This window comes from Oncorhynchus masou, chromosome 27 (assembly GCF_036934945.1).
Source record: "Oncorhynchus masou masou isolate Uvic2021 chromosome 27, UVic_Omas_1.1, whole genome shotgun sequence".
In the NCBI taxonomy this organism is placed as follows: domain Eukaryota; kingdom Metazoa; phylum Chordata; class Actinopteri; order Salmoniformes; family Salmonidae; genus Oncorhynchus; species Oncorhynchus masou.
In genome coordinates this window covers 47421223-47441622 of record NC_088238.1, presented here as the reverse complement: position 1 = coordinate 47441622, position 20400 = coordinate 47421223, and the positions used below count along the sequence as shown (strand labels likewise).

Genomic DNA, 20400 nt, shown 5'->3' with positions numbered 1-20400 from the left:
TCGACATGGGTTGAATGTAACTTGTTGCATTTCAATTTCCTGAGCATTGCAGAGGACCGATTTACTCATGCTTGTTTGATTACGAGGCACACACAATGACATTCGATGGCAAAACGAAAGATGGCACGGCTCTTCAGATCAACGCTCGTTTACCTTCATTAAGCCTTCCATCTCCCCTATGTCCTCAACGGCCATGGTGGACTCCACCTGAAAATGGAGAGACTGCACTGGCTCCTCCAAATCATTCAAACCAGGCTCAGGGTCAGTGTACGGACTGTATGAGTTTGACAGATCCGATGGCTCCATTGGCTCCATTTGGGTTAAGTGATGCGCCAAGTACTGATCGGAGCTAGTTAGTGCGTTGTCGTCAACCGTTAGGGCATGACCTCCAATACTCCTGGGCAGGGGGAAAACGATGGGCTTCTCCTCTGGGGAGAAGGGTTCAGTGTCGTCCACAAGGCCGAACAACGTCACCAAGGGATGCTCAGTCAACAAGTCCAGGCGAGCACTCCGCTATGTAGAAGAAGAAAAAAAATGACGAGTCGAAATGGAGGTTACACCTCGTTAGTTTCTACCTCGATCGCCATTCTGCACTCCTCCTAATGAGCCATTGAAAAGCCATCAGCAGCTGATGGGGAATAGCGATAATTACAGTACAGATGATCGTGCGCGATGCACCAAATATCTCTGTATTATCTCCCTAGATATAATTCATGAGACCCGAACTGTATGGAAATGAATCTCTTCAGGGATTCCTTAATTAACTTCTTTGGGATAGGGGGCAGCATTTTCACTTTTGGATGAATAGCGGGCCCAAGGTAAACTGCCTCCTACTCAGTCCCAGATGCTAATATATGCATATTATTATTAGTATTGGATGGAAAACACTCTGAAGTTTCTAAAACTGTTTGAATGATGTCTGTGAGTATAACAGAACTCATATGGCAGGCAAAAACCTGAGAAAGAATCCAAACAGGAAGTGGGAAATCTGATGTTTGAGGTTTTTGAATTTAGCCCCTATCGAATACACAGTGGGATATGGGTCATTTTGCACATCCTAAGGCTTCCACTAGATGTCAACCGTCTTTAGAATGTTGTTTCAGGCTTCTACTGTGAAGGGGGGCCGGATGAGAGCTGTTTGACTAAGGGGTCTGGCAGCAGCCTCGTTCTCAGTCATGCGCAATTCACATGAGAGGTAGCTCTAGTTCCATTGCTTTTCTACAGACAATGAAATTCTCCAGTTGGAACATTATTGAACATTTATGATAAAAACATCCTAAAGATTGATTATATTCCTAGTTTGACAAGTTTCTACGACCTGTAATATAACTTTTTGAACTTTTGTCCGACGTTCGGCTGGATCTGAACGCGCGTTTGGATTTGTTTACCAAACGCCCTAACAAAAGAAGCTATTTGGACATAATTGATGGACTTTATGGAACAAATCAAACATTTATTGTCAAACTGGGATTCCTGGGAGTGCATTCTGATGAAGATCATCAAAGGTAAATTAATATTTATAATGCTATTTCTGACTAATGTTGAATGCTTTTTCCGTGAAGAGTTTTTAAATCTGACACAGCAGTTGCATTAAGGAGAAGTTTATATATATTTCCATGTATAACACATGTATTTTAATGATCAATGAGTATTTCTGTAAATTCACGTGGCTCTCTGCAAAATCACTGCATGTTTTGGAACTACTGAACATTACACCCCAATGTAAAATTAGATTTTTGGATTTAATTATGAACGTTACCGAACAAAACATACATGTATTGTGTAACATGAAGTTCTATGAGTGTCATCTGATGAAAATCATCAAAGGTTAGTGATTAATTCTATCTATATTTGTGCTTTTTGTGACTCCTCTCTTTGGCTGGAAAAATGGCTAGGTTTTTCTGTGACTTGGTGGTGACCTAACATAATCGTTTGTGGAGCTTTCTCTGTAAAGGATTTTTGAAATCACACTGTGGCTGGATTAACCATAAAATGGTGCCTAATACTTGTATGTTTGAGAAATTTGATTTATGAGATTTCTGTTGATTTGTATTTGGCGCCCTGCAATTTCATTGGCTGTTGATGCTAGCGGAACCCCGTTGCCAGGCAGGTTAAGCATCCAAGACGGCACAATAAAACTGGGAAAAATAAATCCATAGGAGAGGAAACTGTGGAATAACTGCAACAAGCAGAAACGCTGAGAGCAGGACTGAAGCACGCAGTGGGTCATATTATTCTAATAGGGTGGTAATAGCTTGATAAGATGAAGTACAGTATCTATAGATAAATACTAATACAAAAAAACGATCAACCATTCATACATAAGGACTCTGGAGGTTGGACTCTGGGGAGTGACAATGATCTACAAGCTTATGCAAAATGTGAGACAAAAACAAGCTAAATGCATACAAAGAAGCGGCTAAAAACTACATAAACATTTTATCACTTCAATATAGCTGACAGTTTGAAGTAGTCAAACAATTATAGCACAGCACTTCTGTCAACCTCGTATGATAAAATAAGCAACTTATTTTGATTACGCAAGGAGTTTTCTTAAGGAAAAGGGCAGCAGCTTGCTTCAGTGAAATTCAAACAAATGACAGGGAACAGATACTGTTTTTGCATTGTAACAAGCTTTCTTAAAATTGCTGACTGTAATGGCTTTAAAATTGACTCAGCTAACCACAGTGCACGTTTGTTGGCCTACTTTGGGTGTGGAGGACTGCAAGGTAGTCTGGTAGTCCATATCGGCGCTGCAGGTGCTGCCGTGCAGGGCGATCATGGATGCCTGTAAGGTGTCATCCTCATTGCCAGAGAAGCGATGCTCCAATGCCCTCTCATCGGTCAAGTCTCCCTCATTGGAGTCAATCTGCACCAAAGAATGTGAATGTAGTGAATTAGATGGTGAATATATCTCTCTATGCCATGGATGAGATATCCATTCAAGGATAGCTTTGTTAATGCCATGAGAGCTATTTCAAAAGGATATTCTAACTCCGATATTGGACTTTGTTGCTCTTTCCCATTGTGTCTCAGAGAGTTTAGTCAAGTGATACTCCATAAATTGTTTGTCTTCTTTTTTTGTGGCTAAATTTTGATTAGATACTATTGAGTTTTGCATTAAATTAAATGCACTTGATACAATATTTTAAAGGATGCATTTTAAAGTTACAATGGTTATTTTGTGTCTTTAATTTTGATTGGTCGTTTTTTTCTTGTCCCTCAATTTCAGTGGTTAATTTACATTTACATTTCAGACTCTTATCCAGAGCGACTGAGCGCACATTTTTTTGGTACTTTTTCGTCTTTGTACTTTTTTGTGCATACATATTTTGTACTTGTCCACAATGGCGACTAACCAATACAGGCTCTGCCCGGAAAAGGTGATCCTCCGCTGGCTCCTCCTCATCGCTTTCTTTAACCAGCAGTGTTGAAGATAAAAAAAAACTGATTCCAGAGGATGACGACGGACTGTCCTCTTCATTGTATGGCTGTGGAGACAGGGCAGGAAATGGGAAAAATCCCCAGAAAATAATACTGAGGAAATTCCATTCATTGTCTACAGGTTTCAAATTTCTAGTCAAATATGATTGTAGTTGGGTTGTTAAAAAATATAAATGAGGTTGTTAGTAGCGAAAAGCATGTGTTGTAACGGTTTGATTTGGTCTCCATGGTTTTGTCTGTAGTTAGGAATCATGGGCTGAATCTCAGACTACATCACAAGGTAATATATCGGTAAAAAGTTATACATGATTATTCGATTTCCAAAGGCGTTGCCACAGCTTTGCTTTAAAGGACCTTTCGATCTTGATTTTGTCTAATACGATGCCCGGAGAGAGAGAGCGCGAGAGAGAGATAGATAAAGAAAAGAGGGAGAAATTGGAGAAGGTATTGGAGGATCAAACTCAATTTGGAGAAGCAATACCACAACCCCCCCCCCCCCCTCCCCCCATACATTCCAGGAAAGCTTGATAACTCCACAGAGGATTCCCAAAGACAATAACCTTGACATCCCAGAACCAGAACTTACTGTATGTTCTCATCATAATGACAAGCCCAAGAGAGAGAAATGTAACTTTAAAGCTGAAAGGATGTGGCCAATTTTCACAGAAAACAAGACTAGAAATCCCTCAGGTGGTGAATGTGTTTGTGAACAACCCCTTTTGTTAACAGCTTCCTCAAGGCATTTATATACAAGGAGTCCAAAAAATATGACACAAAGGGCAGGGATGTTTGTGCTGCCTTGTGCTGTTGTCAGGGAGATTGGAGTTGAGTCAGCATGCAGCCTAACTATACTGCCTTATCAGCATGAATAATACAAGCCATCTGTAAGATGAGCCCTCATTATTGGGTGGCCACACACCAGAGAAAATGCACACACAAACGATCACATACATATAACACATGCACACACACACACACACACACACACGGGCACACAGAACACATTGCACCCCCACCCCCTCCCTGCACACACACACAAATACACACACACCAGCCTCTCTTTAGGACAAAAATCACAATAGGGTTCCCTTACAGGCAGTGGCTTGGCCACCCCAATGTGAACCATTCCGATGTTAGCCCCCTTCAGTGCCTGGACGGCTTCCTCCAGACTGGCGTTGTCAAGATTGGTGCTGTTGACGAACATGAGCCGATCGCCTGGCAAAAGCCTGCCATCCCGTTCGGCAACTCCTTCTGGCACCAGAGAGCGAATCACGATCACCGTCTTGGCCGGATCCATTGGGTCCTATTACAAGATCTGTGTCAGTGAAGTCAATGGACGCACTCGACAGATAATCTTATACAATAAGGACTAAAATCTATTATGTACTTTCAGTTGGAGGATTTGTTTATTCTGAATGTTCTGTATCAGGTGTTCGAAATTAAGAGTAAGCAATTTAGTTTAAAAAATACAGCGCATTACAGTGTAATGAGTCAATTATCCTATTTGTTGAACTTCATCTCTCAGAGGGCAAAGGTCCTAAAGCTCACATGACCACTTCCTCCCAAAGTAAGAAGACAGAAACGACCTACAACAACAACGAATTGAAGTGAATGATAAGTAAATAAGTAAATTCTATCATTTGGGAAAATCACACTTGACTAGCATGCGGGGTTGGGTAGATTACTTTCCAAATGTAATCCATTACAATTACTAGTTACCTGTCCAAAATTGTAATCAGTAACGTAACTTTGGTATTACCCAAACTCAGTAATGTAATCGTATTACTTTCAGTTACTTTTAGAATACTTTCCCCTTAAGAGCCATTAGAAGAAGACACAAATTTATATTTCCAATTGAATGACATCTATTGCAGGATAACTCAATGTTAGAGTTTACATAGCTTGCCATAAATGGACGTTACATTTTACTTTATGGGATGGTTATGTGGGCTTCTTCTAACTCATCCTTTTTTACTACAGATAACAACACGATTAGACTATATCTTTACATTAAAAACCAAAGTCGGTCAAATTTCCAGCAATTACAATTCATAATTTATTACCCCTTGATCTTCAAAAATAGAACTTGGAAATATGGAATTATAGATGAGCCAAATTGTTATTAGCCTACTCGGATGACCATAAGAGACTACATTTACCATTGTTTCGAGAAATACTGCGCTCATAGACTGGTATGCTTTGGGCGCTACTGAAGAGTGAAACATGTGTGCCATAGGTTCCATTTGCTATAGGCCTATTGTTAAAATAGTTTGTTGGAAATACTTTGAATTCACTATCATTTGCAGCAGTTTAAGTATACCAAAAGGGGCACAAGTTTGAGGATGTGTCCATTAGGCCTATGGACGTAGGTTTTTGAATCAGCGCGAATTAGATTGAAAAATAGAAGCCCCACAGTATGGAGCACAATACCATGGAGGAATTGGGGAAAAAAGGTTTATTCCAAAGGATGGGATCGGCACTATGCAGCGGTTGCAAGAGTCGTTTTTCACTGGCTGGTCGCAAAAACAATGCTTGATAGGCAGCTTAACTTCTTCAATTCAACCATTATTGGGTTAAAATACTAATTTCGCCTATATTTGTGAACAGCCATCCACAACAACCACAATCCAAAAGGCCAAAATAGCTTAATGAGAGCAGCAGTGTGATTCACATCAATGCGCTATGTAGATATCAATAATATCCGTTTCGCCCGTAGGCTACATCACTGCTGTCGTCTTTACCTCCAAGTGTTTATTCAAGTTTGATAATCTTTGGATACCAACAGCAGTCGCACCATCGGAAGACATACCTTGGACTGAAGCCTACAAAAACCTATTCCTGTTATACTCCCTCAAACCATAAAATGCATTTAGTGTGTCATCATAGTGGTCTCTGACTTGCGGTCAGACTTGCTCAGGCTGAACAAACAAACTTTTTGCAATGCTGATTTGGATTTTATTGAGAAAATAGAAAGGTGTCAAAGAATTTCTACGCAAACATCCTTTTTAAAATTTAAAAGTAATCCTAGAAGTAATCATCTATTTTTTTCAAAAGTATCTGTAATCTGATTACAATATTGTTGCTGTTAACATAATGGATTACAGTTTGTTTTTTGTGTAATCGTTTACATATAACCGATTACATGTAATCTGTTACTCCCCAATCCTGCTAGCAAGTATAATTCCCATGACAATCATTCCCAGAATTCCCATTCAGAATTCCCACCTGGTAGTCCAAGATGCTGAATCCCAGTCCACTCTCTCCCTTCTCCAGCTCGATGTCCTGTATTTCCGTCTCCCACATGGCCAAAGGAGCTCCCAGAGTCTCCTCCGTCACATTTTCCCTTGTTGCCGCCCCCTCGGAACCTCCGGGATCCAAGAAACTGCTGAGGTCTCCCTGTATCTACAGAGATATATCCTCAATACCATCCCTGCGCACGCATTCCTGACTCACTCCGAGTCACTCCCATAGACCCCTAGTTCTCCGCTAGTTTGATTTTTGTACGTTTTTTTTGGCAGCACATCAAAGGGAATCTTTGGATGCTAGGCAGCAGAAGTGCTGTATGTTGTGTTTTTTACCTGAACTGATGCAGCTGAAGAGCTGAGGAGATATCCCTCAAAAATCATCTGAAAGCAGGTTTCCTTTGAAGGTTAGCTTTGTGTACCTCCCTGGCTACTATCTCTTGTATCCCATGCATTGTCAAATTATCTGAGGTATTACTTTAGATGGATTGGTGTTAATGAACGGTCAGAGTCCTTCCTAATCCTAAATCTTAATCCTTTATTGTTAGCAGTCTGGAGCCCCGGCAGAGCATTGGACAGACTGTGCTAAAATAATGAGGGTGGATGAGTCAAGTAGGACTTAATGATGTTCATTCCCAATTATATTAGCCATTCAGTATCAAGGGGTGTGGGAAACATTATTTACTGTGAGCTACTGTATGTCCAGCAGCCACCATTTTATGAAGGGCTTTCTGGCTTTCATTCAGTTTTTAATCACTTCTTGAACAATTAATTTGCTGAAATGACTGAATTATATGGTTGAAAACAGAGTTGTCCCCAACCATGCATGTTACATTATGTGGAGCAATATTATGCAATGCAATGACTATAATAGTAACTCAAAAATTGACCGTTTAAAAAATATGTACCAATGGTGATGTCAATAGCATATACTGTAAATGGATATTGTACACGTTTTGTGTATCAAGTGTAGGGAAATTACCTTAATTTTAGGTTCAGTGGAAAATTCATCCAACCCTGTTTGGCCAGAATCCCTGTCACTCTGAAGGAGAGGGGCGGGCCTACAGCAGGCCATGTAGACACAGACAGGAAGCTCCTTCAGAATCCTCACCACTTCCTTGTGGGTCTCACCAATCAGGGATATTCCATTGACCTGGATGGAGAGGGGTGGACACACACATCCAATGGTCAACACTCATATTGAGTCAGGCTGGGATTCATACCTTGACAACAAAGTCAAGTCAAGGTATTGGAGTGGCCTTCACAAAGCCCTGCCCTGAATCCTGTCATGACTGTCCTGACCAGGTCAGGTTACAGGAGACCATAACCCTACAGATTATATCTCAACCCCAACAGAGGAGGAGACATCTAGGGGTCTGAAGATATAGGGGTTTTATGACCCGTCAAGCCCCTGGTAAATCTCAGGCCACAGATACATTCCTCTGTCCTGTTACTATGGAGAACCAGCCTCAGAACATTAAACATGAAATAAAGGGACTTTGGAACAATGGTTTCCGTCAGCCACAATGGTGGTTATGACAATAGATGGAATATGAAAATGTATGTCATTTTTGTTTTGTTATTAAGGGTTAATAGATTATTACGTTATTACGAAAACATTGTAATGTGAAGAGTTTTCCTAGTATATGTTTGATGTTTATATATTGTACGTTGTGTGGAAAATGTCCAAATCAAAGGGAATGTTTTGCTAAAGATGAAATGTGAAGTTAGTTGTCTAAAATTGGATTTGAGTAAAATCTAGACCTTGCCTCATTAACTTGGTACACCCAGAGAATTGCCCTAAAGGCAGTTACGCCCACTTCTGACCCAAGGGTATAAAACCTGTGAGTATAGAATTTACAGACAAGACTACCCAAGCTGCAGCCAAGGTCTAAAAAGTCAACGAACCCAGAATGCAACACAAGTTTGAAGACAAAGAATGAGTAGCTGTGTCTAAGCAGGTGAATTCAAGTCGAACCACCTAGCCTCCATCTCCCATCGAATCGTGGTATCTACACTGTTTCATTCCAACGCTGTGAGCTCTGAGCTACAGAGCTGTCTGTCCTCAGAAGACCCCTTCCGGACACTGACATCGGGAGGACGATCAGAGTGGTGCGCAGGAGAAGTGCGTCATCGAGCAGCTGAACGGTCCCCTGAACGGTCCACGCAGAGAATCCTCGGAGGTCTACCCCACGTAATTACATCATTATATTCTGACCCATAAGAGCGGCAGTTTGGGGCAAGGCTAGGGTTAGAATAGCATAGCTGACAAATTCACCCAAATGTATATTTCTCTCATTTACTTTCTCTTTTTCTCTCTCTTTGAAATCCCCATTTTGGGTAACATGCGCCATAGTGTGTTGGCCCATTATACTAAGTTCTAATCAATAGCCTATAATGTGTTTTGTCTATGTGTATCTTTTATCATCATTTAACTTTTTAGTAAATAAATATTCAACTAAGATTGGTGTGGTATGAACTCATTGGTGAGACCCGGGTCCGTGCAGATTCACGGGCTATACGACATTCAGAACGAGATTGTAAGAGGTAACTGGTTAATTAGCGGCTGTTGTAAAATCGATATTCTGATATTCTTTGAGTTAATTTGGGAAATAGAAACTCAATAAAAAATATTTTTCGCATGGTGCCCCAGGTTAATGAGTTAATAATTGCTTGATTCAGTTAATCACGCAATTAGAAACTATTAATCATTCGATGAACAACAGTCGTCACATTAACTAATACAACGTCACGACAATCCTATAGAGAATTTGTGGGCAGAACTGAAAAAGCGTGTGCGAGCAAGGAGGCCTACAAACCTGACTTAGTCACACCAGCTCTGTCTGGAGGAATAAGCCAAAATTCCCCCAACTTATTGTGGGAAGCTTGTGGAAGGGTACCCGAAACGTTTGACCCAAGTTAAACCATTTAAAGGCAATGCTACCAAATACTAATTGAGTGTATGTAAACTTCTGACCCACTGGGAATACGATGAAAGAAATAAAAGCAATAAAGAAATCAATCATTCTCTCTACTATTATTCTGACATGTCACATTCTTAAAATAAAGTGGTGATCCTAACTGACCTAAGACAGGGAATTTTTACGAGGATTAATTGTCAGGAATTGTGAAAAACTGAGTTTAAATGTATTTGGCTGAGGTGTAAGTAAACTTTAACTGTATGTCACTCCCGTTGGTTCCTTCCCCAGGCATCATTATTTCTGTTTCAGTTTCCTGACTGTGCATTGTTCGTGTTTCTTGTTTAATTAATTTGTTTATTAAATTATGCACTCCCTGAACTTGCTTCCCGACTCCCAGCGCACATCGTTACAGCAGCAAGTAAGTTCAAGGCTAACTGTTGTTCACCAGGGGTGTATTCATTTTGCCCGATTCAATACGCTATTGGCGGTGTCCCTTACCTCGAGCAGTTCGTCCCCACTGATGAGTTTCCCACAGCGGCCCACTGGCCCCTCGGGCAGGACAGAGCGAATGTAGTGGTGCCCGTTGTTGGCCTCCAGACTGATGCCCAGACCACTGCTCTCACTGAACTTCTCCACCTGGGCAATCTGGCACAACAGGTGGATACAACTCAGTTGGCATGAAAATAAAACTTCTTTTTTTCAGAAAATCCCACTTTCACACATTTTTTTCAATTTTCCTTTCACAGTCAGCATTACATTAACATAGTGTGGCATTATGGTTGGTGAGTTTTTTCCTGACCAATGTTTTGACATTTTCCATTGATGACAGATACAACAGTGTTTTATTCTGCAAACAGTGCATGTCCATCCATAAAATGCCAATGTAATGTGTATAAAAAAAAAATAGAACTACAGTATGTATCATTATGTAGAGACAAACTGGGCTTGGGTGAATGTTTCTTCTGTTTACTAACCTCTACTTTGTTGCTGGGGCCGAGCGTCTCCTGCCACTTCTTCATCAGCTCCAACTCTTCATCCTCTGTTAACTTTGCTTCTTAAAAACAGCAATATAATATGGACGTAAATAGAATATGAAGCTTAACTTACATTCAGCAAACTGCCGTGTCCCACATGATTACAACGAAATGACTCATACTGTTATCTTAGCTCCTTAAAACACAGAAAAATAATACTAACCTAATTAAAACGTAACTATGAAACCGACAGACAGTCACACGCCATGACAGTCGTGAAGAGGGCACGACAAAACCTATTCCCCCTCAGGAGACTGAAAAAATTTGGCATGGGTCCTCAGATCCTCAAAAGGTTCTACAGCCGCACCATCGAGAGCATCCTGCCTGACTGGTTGCATCACTGCCTGGTATGGCAACTGCTCGGCCTCCGACCACAAGGCACTACAGAGGGTAGTGCGAACGGCCCAGTACATCACTGGGGCCAAGCTTCCTCCCATCCCAGACCTCTATACCAGGCGGTGTCAGAGGAAGGCCCTAAAAATTGTTAATGACTCCAGCCACCCTAGTCATAGATTGTTCTCTCTGCTACTGCACAGCAAGCGGTACCGGAGTGCCAATTCTAGGTCTAAGAGGCTTCTAAACAGCTTCTATCAAGCCAACCGACTCCTGAACATCTAATCAAATGGCAACCCAGACTATTTACATTGCCCCCCCTCCTCTTTTACACCACTGCTACTCTGTTGTTATCATCTATGCATAGTCATTTTAATAACTCTACCTACATGTACATATTACCTCAACGAACGAGTGCCCCCGCACATTGACTCTGTATATAGTCTACATATTGTTATTTTACCGCTGCTCTCTAATTACTTGTTACTTTTATTTCTTATTCTTATCCGTATTTTCTAAACTGCATTGTTGGTTAGGGGCTAGTAAGTAAGCATTTCACTGTCAGGTTTACACCTGTTGTTTTCGGCGCATGTGACAAATAAAATTTGATTACAGTACATTCAGCCACTGCAACGTCCCATCTGATTCCGACCAAATGATTCACAGCAAGCGGAAGGCTACAGTTAGACAACTCCAAACACACTACTTGAAAGAGTACTTTAAGAATCACTTCAAAGGCATCGTTCATCTGCACTTTTATGCAATAAAAACAACATACCCTTATGCTCTACATGCACAGTCTATAGTTCATCTGTAGATGCTCAACAAACTATCAGCAGTAGAACGTTGAATTACAATAGGAAAAACATATATAGACATTCATTGATAGTTTGTTGAGCATCTACAGATGGACTATCCAAATAAAAGGCTACTGAAAATCTCTTGAAATACACAGTAGCCTTAAACCAATCATCGCGACAGTAGCATATTTTAAAACAGATTGCGATCCATTATCTCTACCACTGTACTTAGTAAAGGATCCCAGATAACAGGGGGCTGTATTGACTTACCGTCTCTTGTGTTCTTAGTTAACTGATCCTTCACAGTGGAGTCATCCGATTCCCCACTCAATGCCTGGTACTGTTTCTCACCTGCACCGGAGTACACAATACAAACAAGTTAATACACACATACACACACAACACACTTGTAGAGCTCTTGGTTAAGTCATCTTGCTCCCAGCCCGAAACATGATGGCTATGATGTTATGGGGTGTGCATTGTGTCTTGTATGGTTAATAAACACATACACACACACACACACACACTCACAGACACACACCGCAGAAACATGTGTAGAAGTCTGCTTTAGTTCCTCCTGGTTCCAGCTTTGAACATGCTGGCTATGTCATTATGGGTTGTGTTATTATTGGCAGTATGCGTGAGTCTGCTTAAGCCTGTGTGTGTGTGTGTGTGTGTGTGTGTGTGTGTGTGTGTGTGTGTGTGTGTGTGTGTGTGTGTGTGCGTGCGTGCGTGCGTGTGCATGCACGTGTGTGTATGTGTTGTAATGCATTTTCCTACGCCTACGGTTCTTATGACGCTGGCCCAATTACAGTCTAAATGAGTTCAGGGTTTCCAAAGCAGGGTGGAGGGCGCTGCCTTCTAAATCTGGAGCTGTGGTTGTGGTGAGAGGGTTTAAGTCCCTTGCCCATCCTAACACAGATGGAAGCCATTCAAGTAGGGCATTGTTGTGGTATGTGTACTGTCGTCAAGTGGGCACAGCCCTGCAGCGTCACCAGGGATGTGATCAGGGGTTGTATGTATGAAGCTTTTCAGAATATATGTGTATTGGTCAAGGATCTGGTCTTCTCTGTCCATGTAACCTTAATCGTTGTCATCTAAAAGGCAATACTGATCCTAAATCAGCACTCTGAGACATTTGATGCATACGGCACTAGGACGACATAGAAATCAGGTATATATGGGGGGATTTTGTCTAGGGGATAGGTCCATTTCAATCATGTATGAATGAAGGATAATGACAGAGTACGATCTCCTGTGCCCTTGAGCAAGGCACTTAACCCTAATAGCTCCTGTAAGTCACTCTGGATAAGAGCGTCTGCTAAATGACTAACGTAAATGTATATGGAATAAAAATGTGTTTTGCTTGACTATAGACAACTGTTATAGGAGGTATTTATGACTGTTAATCAAAGATGCAGTTGCCATGGTCAGGATCATTAGGGCACGCCACGGAAAACATTTAAAGCACTTTGTGAATGTTTTTTTTGTTATTGGACAAATACAGGTAGTCTAGAGCTGACGTTTAGTCGACTGGTCGATTGTTTGGTCGACCGAGATTTCTTTAATCGAGCAGTCAGTTGCGAAAAAATGCTTTCATGGTGCACCAGACACCTGTCTTATTCACGCCTGTCTGAGTTGACTAACCCATTGCGGAGGCCGTGGGGATGGCACAGTCCATCACTCTAAGACATGTGCTACTGAAATTGTATTTGGTTATATTATGTAAGAACAATGGCGCAACATTAATACAAATAATATTAGTTCATAACAAATGCGCTTTCTCCGGCATTGGACAACGGTCGCTGTCCTCAGTTCTGAAACATCAGTGCGCTGTTGAATTGGCGCCCTTTCCTAGACCATGTTGCTATGTGCATAATAGCAAAGTTAACCAGCATATTGATGTTGAGAATGATAAGAAATAAGACAGATCCTGCTTCTGTTCCCTGTTTGAGTGTTTGGTTAATAGCCTACTGATTCCGTGAGCTCCAAGCCTCACGCAACCACAACATGTCGGAATAAAGTAATTTCCCAAATGCTGCTGTTTTTAACTTGTGCTATGCTGTAATAAAGTCTTTACACTTTTTTGTTTGTTAGAAAAGCCTCAGAAATGGCTGTAATTATGATGCAGCTTCAGCATCACAGATTGTGTGATAAACACTATTGATGTTCTGTGGTGGTTGCTGCAGCAGGGAGGAGAGCTGTAAAAAATATATATAAATAACACAGCGCACACAGTGTAGCGAGTCTGAGCCGGGCCCAGCACAATCCAATCAATTTTGGTCAGACTCCACCTAAAGTAATTTGTGTTTCTTCATTATTTCATCAAACAGCGTGCTTAAAGCATCAGACAAGCTCAGTGCATATAGCTGATTTTTGATTTCATTAAAACACATAAGGTGTGTCTCTATATGGAAAAATACACATTTACACATTTTGACCAATCAATTGGTCGAAAGAACAGACAACTCTTGGTCGACCAAGATTTTTTGGGGTCGGGGACAGCCCTAAGGTAGTCTCTCCCTGTTTCAGTCCATTTTCTTCCATTCCGTGCCTAATGAACACGGCCCACGCCCTTTGTCCACTGGTACCTTGAGCGGTGGTGTCCACAACATCTGTTCTCTCCAGTGTGGGGTCTCGGCCCCCTGGGGTTGGTGGAAGTACGATCACACTGGGCACCACAGCGGGTGGGATGTCCTCTGGACGGAAGCCACTTCTGACCAGCTTCAGGTGAACCGTCTGGCCCGTGTGTCTCAGCACCTCCACGGCCTGCTGGTTGGTGTAGCCCTGGATATTCATCCCGTCCACCTGCAGGCGGCGATCATTCATGTAAAGATTATTGATACATCATAGAGTTGGATAGAGGCCTCTTCTTTGCATCTTTGCCATTATGGCTCCTGTGCCATTATGGCTTCTGTGCCAGCATGGTCATTGTCATTGAGGGCTTTGTCCATGCTAAAACAGACTTTGTGCTACATGAGCCATCTATCCAAGTCAATAGGACAGCACACAACCAGGCAGGCAAGCACACAGACACGTACACACCCATACACACAGGCTGCCACACAGGCAGACACACACCCATACACACAGGCAGACACACACCCATACACACAGGCAGACACACAGGCAGACACACATTAATGATCGCAACCAACAGACAAACATACATCACAAATAGAAAACAAATCATGATTGAAGATTTGCTCATGCTTCAAATCAGGGTGTAACACAGAAAGGGTATTGTATTCATTGTAATTGCTAAATTTAGCGTGATGATTGATTGGAACAGCGTCTCAATACCAATGCAAGAAACAACACTTAAAATAATAGCTCTCCACTGGAGCTAAATTATTCAAATGTGGGGCCTTACTCTCCCCACATGATCTAAATCAGTGGTTCCCAAACTTTTTATAGTCCCGTACCCCTTCAAACAAACATTCAACCTCCAGCTGCATACCCCCTCTAGCACCAGGGTCAGCGCACTCTCAAATGTTGTTTTTTGCCATCATTGTAAGCCTGCAACACACATACTATATGATACATTTATTAAACATAAGAATGAGTGTGAGTTTTTGTCACAACCCAGTTTGTGAGAAGTGACAAAGCGCTCTTATAGGACCAGGGCACAAATAATAATAAAATTATCATCAATAATTTGGCTCTTTATTTAACCATCTTACATATAAAACCTTATTTGTTCCTCGAGAATTGTGAATAAATCACTGCAGGCAACTCCATTGTGTCCTCCTCCCAGAGCGCTAAGAACCTTGGCGTGATCCTGGACAACACCCTGTCGTTCTCAACCAACATCATGGCGGTGGCCCGTTCCTGTAGGTTCATGCTCTACAACATCCGCAGAGTACGACCCTGCCTCACACAGGAAGCGGCGCAGGTCCTAATCCAGGCACTTGTCATCTCCCGTCTGGATTACTGCAACTCGCTGTTGGCTGGGCTCCCTGCCTGTGCCATTAAACCCCTACAACTCATCCAGAACGCCGCAGCCCGTCTGGTGTTCAACCTTCCCAAGTTCTCTCTCCCGTCACCCCGCTCCTCCGCTCTCTCCACTGGCTTCCAGTTGAAGCTCGCATCCGCTACAAGACCATGGTGCTTGCCTACGGAGCTGTGAGGGGAACGGCACCGCAGTACCTCCAGGCTCTGATCAGGCCCTACACCCAAGCAAGGGCACTGCGTTCATCCACCTCTGGCCTGCTCGCCTCCCTACCATTGAGGAAGTACAGTTCCCGCTCAGCCCAGTCAAAACTGTTCGCTGCTCTGGCCCCCCAATGGTGGAACAAACTCCCTCACGACGCCAGGACAGCGGAGTCAATCACCACCTTCCGGAGACACCTGAAACCCCACCTCTTCAAGGAATACCTAGGATAAGATAAGTAATCCTTCTCACCCCCCCCCTTAATGATTTAGATGCACTATTGTAAAGTGGCTGTTCCACTGGATGTCAGAAGGTGAATTCACCAATTTGTAAGTCGCTCTGGATAAGAGCGTCTGCTAAATGACTTAAATGTAATGTAAATGTAGGTAAATGAGAATGGTGTGCTTGAAAGGATGCACATTTAGTTTCATGCTAGTGAGGGCCAATAATCCAATCTCACATAGGTACGTGGTTGCAAAGGGCATCAGTGTTTTATCAGCGTGATTTGCCAAGGTAGGATACTCTGAGCACAGCCCAATCCAGAAATTTGGCAGTGGCTTCTGATTAAATTAAATTTTCACACAACCGCTTGTTGCAATTTCGATGAGGCTCTCTTGTTCAGATATCGGTAAGTGGACTGGAGGCAGGGCATGAAAGGGATAACGACTCCAGTTGTTTGTGTCATCCGTTTCGGGAAAGTACCCAACTCAGTCAGGTGCTTCGCTATATCACATTTGGCATTGTCCGTAAGCTTGAGTTCATTTGCACACAAAAAAATCATACAATAATGGAAAGACCTGTGTGTTGTCCTTGTTACTGCAGACAGAGAGGAGCTCCAAATTCTTAATAATTGCCTAATTTTGTCCCGCACATTGAATATAGTTGCAGAGTGCCTGTAATCCTAGATTCAGATCATTCAGGCAAGAAAAAACATCACCCAGATAGTCCAGTCGTGTGAGAAACTCGTCATCATGCAAGCGGTAAGACAAGTGAAAATTATGGTCAGAAAATTTGAAGCTCGTCTCTCAATTCAAAAAAACGTGTCAATACTTTGTCCCTTGATAACCAGCGCACTTCTGTATGTTGCAAAAGCGTTACATGGTCGCTGCCCATATCATTTCATAGTGCAGAAAATACACGAGAGTTCAGGGGCCTTGCTTTAACAAAGTTAACCATTTTCACTGTGGTGTCCAAAATGTTTTTCAAGCTGTCAGGCATTCCCTTGGCAGCAAGAGCCTCTCAGTGGATGCTGCAGTGTACCCAAGTGGCATTGGGAGCAACTGCTTGCACGCACGTTACCACTCCACTATGTCTCCATGCCACGGATTTTGCGCCATCAGTAGAGATACCAACATGAGCAGCAGCTACGTTTGGCCTCATACGGACCGTTAGTGGAATTCCCACAAGAGAGTAACGGTTAGTGTGATTGGATGTTAATTATTTGACTAGGTTACCTGTATTTGACATTGTGTTGTTATTTCGCTGAAGACTAGATGGTTTAATTACATTTTTGGCAGTGAAACGAGGCTACTGAGCCGAGAAAAAAACTCACCCAAATGTATAACTCCGTTGGAAAATATAAATGGACTGTTGAAAATGTGATTTTATGTGAATCACATTTTTATTTGGCGTACCCCCGACGGCATTGCGCGTACCCCAGTTTGGGAATACCTGATCTGAATAGATAAAGCTCCAAATGATCCAAAATGAGAGATACCTCTGCACACTTTATTTTATACTTTGGAATGGAATTTAAATGTACATTTCATATTATTCAAAAAGTTGAGGATTTTGGCCTGGGGTGGTCTAGCATTTAGGGCTGCTGCAGAAATGGTGTTGGCATAGGTTTGAATCCTGCCTACTGCACAACCTCTATCTTTCCCCACAGTCAACTTCTCTCTCTCTATCTGTTCAATAAAGTCAGAACTCTATCTGTTCAATCAAGTCAGAACTCTCTCTATCTGTTCAACAAAGTCGGAAATCTCTCTGTCTGTTCAATAAAGTCAGAAAGGTCCGTAAACATATATAAAATAGACACTTACGGCTATTATCTGGTCCCCAACATGGATGCGGCCATCTTGCTCTACTGCACTGTCTTTAGTTATACTTTTCACAAAAATACCAGAGGGCTCTGAAAATAGACACAATGACAATGTGTGGATAACATTCATAAAACAAGCAGAATCCTTTATACAGTACAAGAGACATCCTTTAACTGAATCTGCAGTAAATAAAACAAAAGTCTATTAAACAGCACTGCCAAATCCTACCGGAATTTTTGTCCCCCACATAGCCGGCGATAGTGATTCCCAGACCCTGGGCATTCTTGGTCAGCCCGACGTCGAACGATTCAGCCTCCTCTTCCTCATAGCCCTGTGAAGAAACAGAGGAAGAGTGAGTCAGCTTCTACATTCTACAAAACGGCCTACAGAGAGCACATTAGAGGGGGCGAGTCGCGGGGGCCAATTGTTACCAATTTACCAACAAGCATTCCTCACCTATGTATTCACACAGTCAGCCAGATGACTTGTTATTTATTTTATGAATCAAGCAACAAGTTTATGGAGACTGAATATACTGTCTAGTTTGGGAGAGTGAGTCATGGAACTCATTCATATGTTGATAAGGGGAAAGGCTAATACTGCTTGATAATGGACAGCGAATTCCAGTTCTAAGCCTTTTGGAAAATGATGGCTTCTGAGACCAAGTCACAGATGATGTCACGTGTCACAAATTATACTCACTGGATCCCTGAGACGAAGAGAGATGGAGGAAAAAAGAGACAGAACCATGGGCCGTCTATGGTGGACAGCTGTGTCATATGTAAATATACTATTTTTATTCAACTAACCTAATAAAACCACCCCAATCCCCCCCCCTACCCACCCACCCAACCAGCGACCCACCCACACCTCTGCTGTACAAAGAACATGTGCGTGTCATACCTGTTGCTCTGTGACAGTGGGCAACGCCATTGGGACGATGGAGGTCTCCTCTGGAGGGCCTCTGGTGATGACCAGCTTCACTCTGTTACCACACTGCCTCAGGACCTGGAACAATCACAATACAATTGATATCAGCACTACACATTAAACAGTGTACTTGTCCCTGAGGGCTATACTGGAAAGAACTATAGACAAATTAGGACAAAGGGGATACAATTTAGATGTTTTTGTCTCATTATCAGTAGTCAATTCGATACAAGACTGAAACCAGTCTTAGTACCTGAGCCACCTGCTCACTGCCCATGCCATAAAGGTCAGTGTCCCCAATCGTGAGGATGTGGTCCCCACTGTGCAGACGCCCATCCTAAGGACAAAGTACAGTAGGAAAGTCATTGGTTATTACTACTAGGTATGTCTTCCAAAAACCAAGCTTTCTGCTTTCACACCCTTAAATACCAATGAGTGGTGCACCCATCACATTTAAGTCACCTGATCAGCGATGCCTCCAGGCAGGATGGTTTTGACAATGACACCGGTGTTCTTTCCTCCCACAATGCCAAAGCCCAGGCCTGTCCCGTCGTTGACCAGCTCGATGGTCTCCACATGATTCCAGTGGGCCTAAGGAGAAGCTCATTGGTTGAACTCAAATTGTTAAGGGGATGGCCCACACGGGAGAAAATTAAGGGGAAATGGCTCAGCAGAGCTTCCAGAAACACAGTCGCTTTCAAAAGAGGGATTTCGTTTGAGGTAAGACAGTAATTTTCCTCATAGATTATGTATGTATGAACTACACATTGACACATCCAGCCCAAAATGGAAGGTTTAAAAAAAAATGTAGTAGTCGACAAAGCATGTCTAAGTAAGTGCTCAAAGACAGAATTTGAATATTGTGGTGTGTGTGTGTTCCCCAGTGAGCTAACATTATACAACTGTCTGTTTATGAGGGGTGGATTTGTTTCTGTTTGTTACTCATCACACTAGAGTGGTCATGCATGACACTAGCTTCCCTGGGAATGTGGGACACCATAGTGTGTGTGTGTGTGTGTGTACAGAATGTGAATGTGTTCATGTTTGTGTGTTTATGTGTGTGTGTGCTTCCACAGGCCTCTGTGTGTGCATTCTCCTCACCGCACTGGAGTGGGCAGACAGGGTGCTCGCAGCGGAGGGCGTGCGGGACACCACGGGGCTGGCCAGCTGAGGGATGGGTCCTCTGGCCACAGTAAGCTGCACACGCTCAGATGCTCTTTGCAGGATGCCTATGGCCTGCTGGTGGGTCACTGTCTGGTCCAGGGGCTGACCGTCTATGGCCAAGATCTGGTCTGTCTCCTTCAGATTCCCATCGCTGTGGGAACAGGATGATGCTCATTGATTTGTTTATTATTTATATTGGTAAACTGTATTGAGATAAAACAGGCATTTTGTGAGGGAAACATGTAATGTACTCTGGTCAAACATAGTTCATGAGGATGTGCCTCAGTGTAACAAAGGCCATTCTTGAATAGTTGATTGTCAACCGCTGATTTTCTGA

At 42.5% G+C, this 20400-nt stretch overlaps 1 protein-coding gene across 4 annotated transcripts in view; it reads right to left on the bottom strand.

The window, feature by feature from the left end:
- Positions 1 to 20400, bottom strand: part of LOC135516326 (multiple PDZ domain protein-like) — a 74302-nt gene that overhangs the window by 39727 nt on the left and 14175 nt on the right. For 2 of the 4 annotated variants that reach the window (XM_064940512.1, XM_064940513.1), the window contains exons 6-21: positions 20001 to 20214; positions 19362 to 19490; positions 19153 to 19236; positions 18873 to 18977; positions 18198 to 18300; positions 17970 to 18058; positions 14366 to 14582; positions 12045 to 12125; positions 10582 to 10661; positions 10106 to 10252; positions 7669 to 7839; positions 6670 to 6846; positions 4538 to 4747; positions 3360 to 3491; positions 2708 to 2869; positions 154 to 513 (exon numbers count right to left, since the gene is read on the bottom strand). In XM_064940512.1, coding sequence (XP_064796584.1) covers positions 154 to 513; positions 2708 to 2869; positions 3360 to 3491; positions 4538 to 4747; positions 6670 to 6846; positions 7669 to 7839; positions 10106 to 10252; positions 10582 to 10661; positions 12045 to 12125; positions 14366 to 14582; positions 17970 to 18058; positions 18198 to 18300; positions 18873 to 18977; positions 19153 to 19236; positions 19362 to 19490; positions 20001 to 20214 — 2461 coding nt within the window. The remainder of the gene's footprint in view (positions 1 to 153; positions 514 to 2707; positions 2870 to 3359; positions 3492 to 4537; positions 4748 to 6669; positions 6847 to 7668; positions 7840 to 10105; positions 10253 to 10581; positions 10662 to 12044; positions 12126 to 14365; positions 14583 to 17969; positions 18059 to 18197; positions 18301 to 18872; positions 18978 to 19152; positions 19237 to 19361; positions 19491 to 20000; positions 20215 to 20400) is intronic. The other 2 variants (XM_064940515.1, XM_064940514.1) reach the window with 2 other exon arrangements.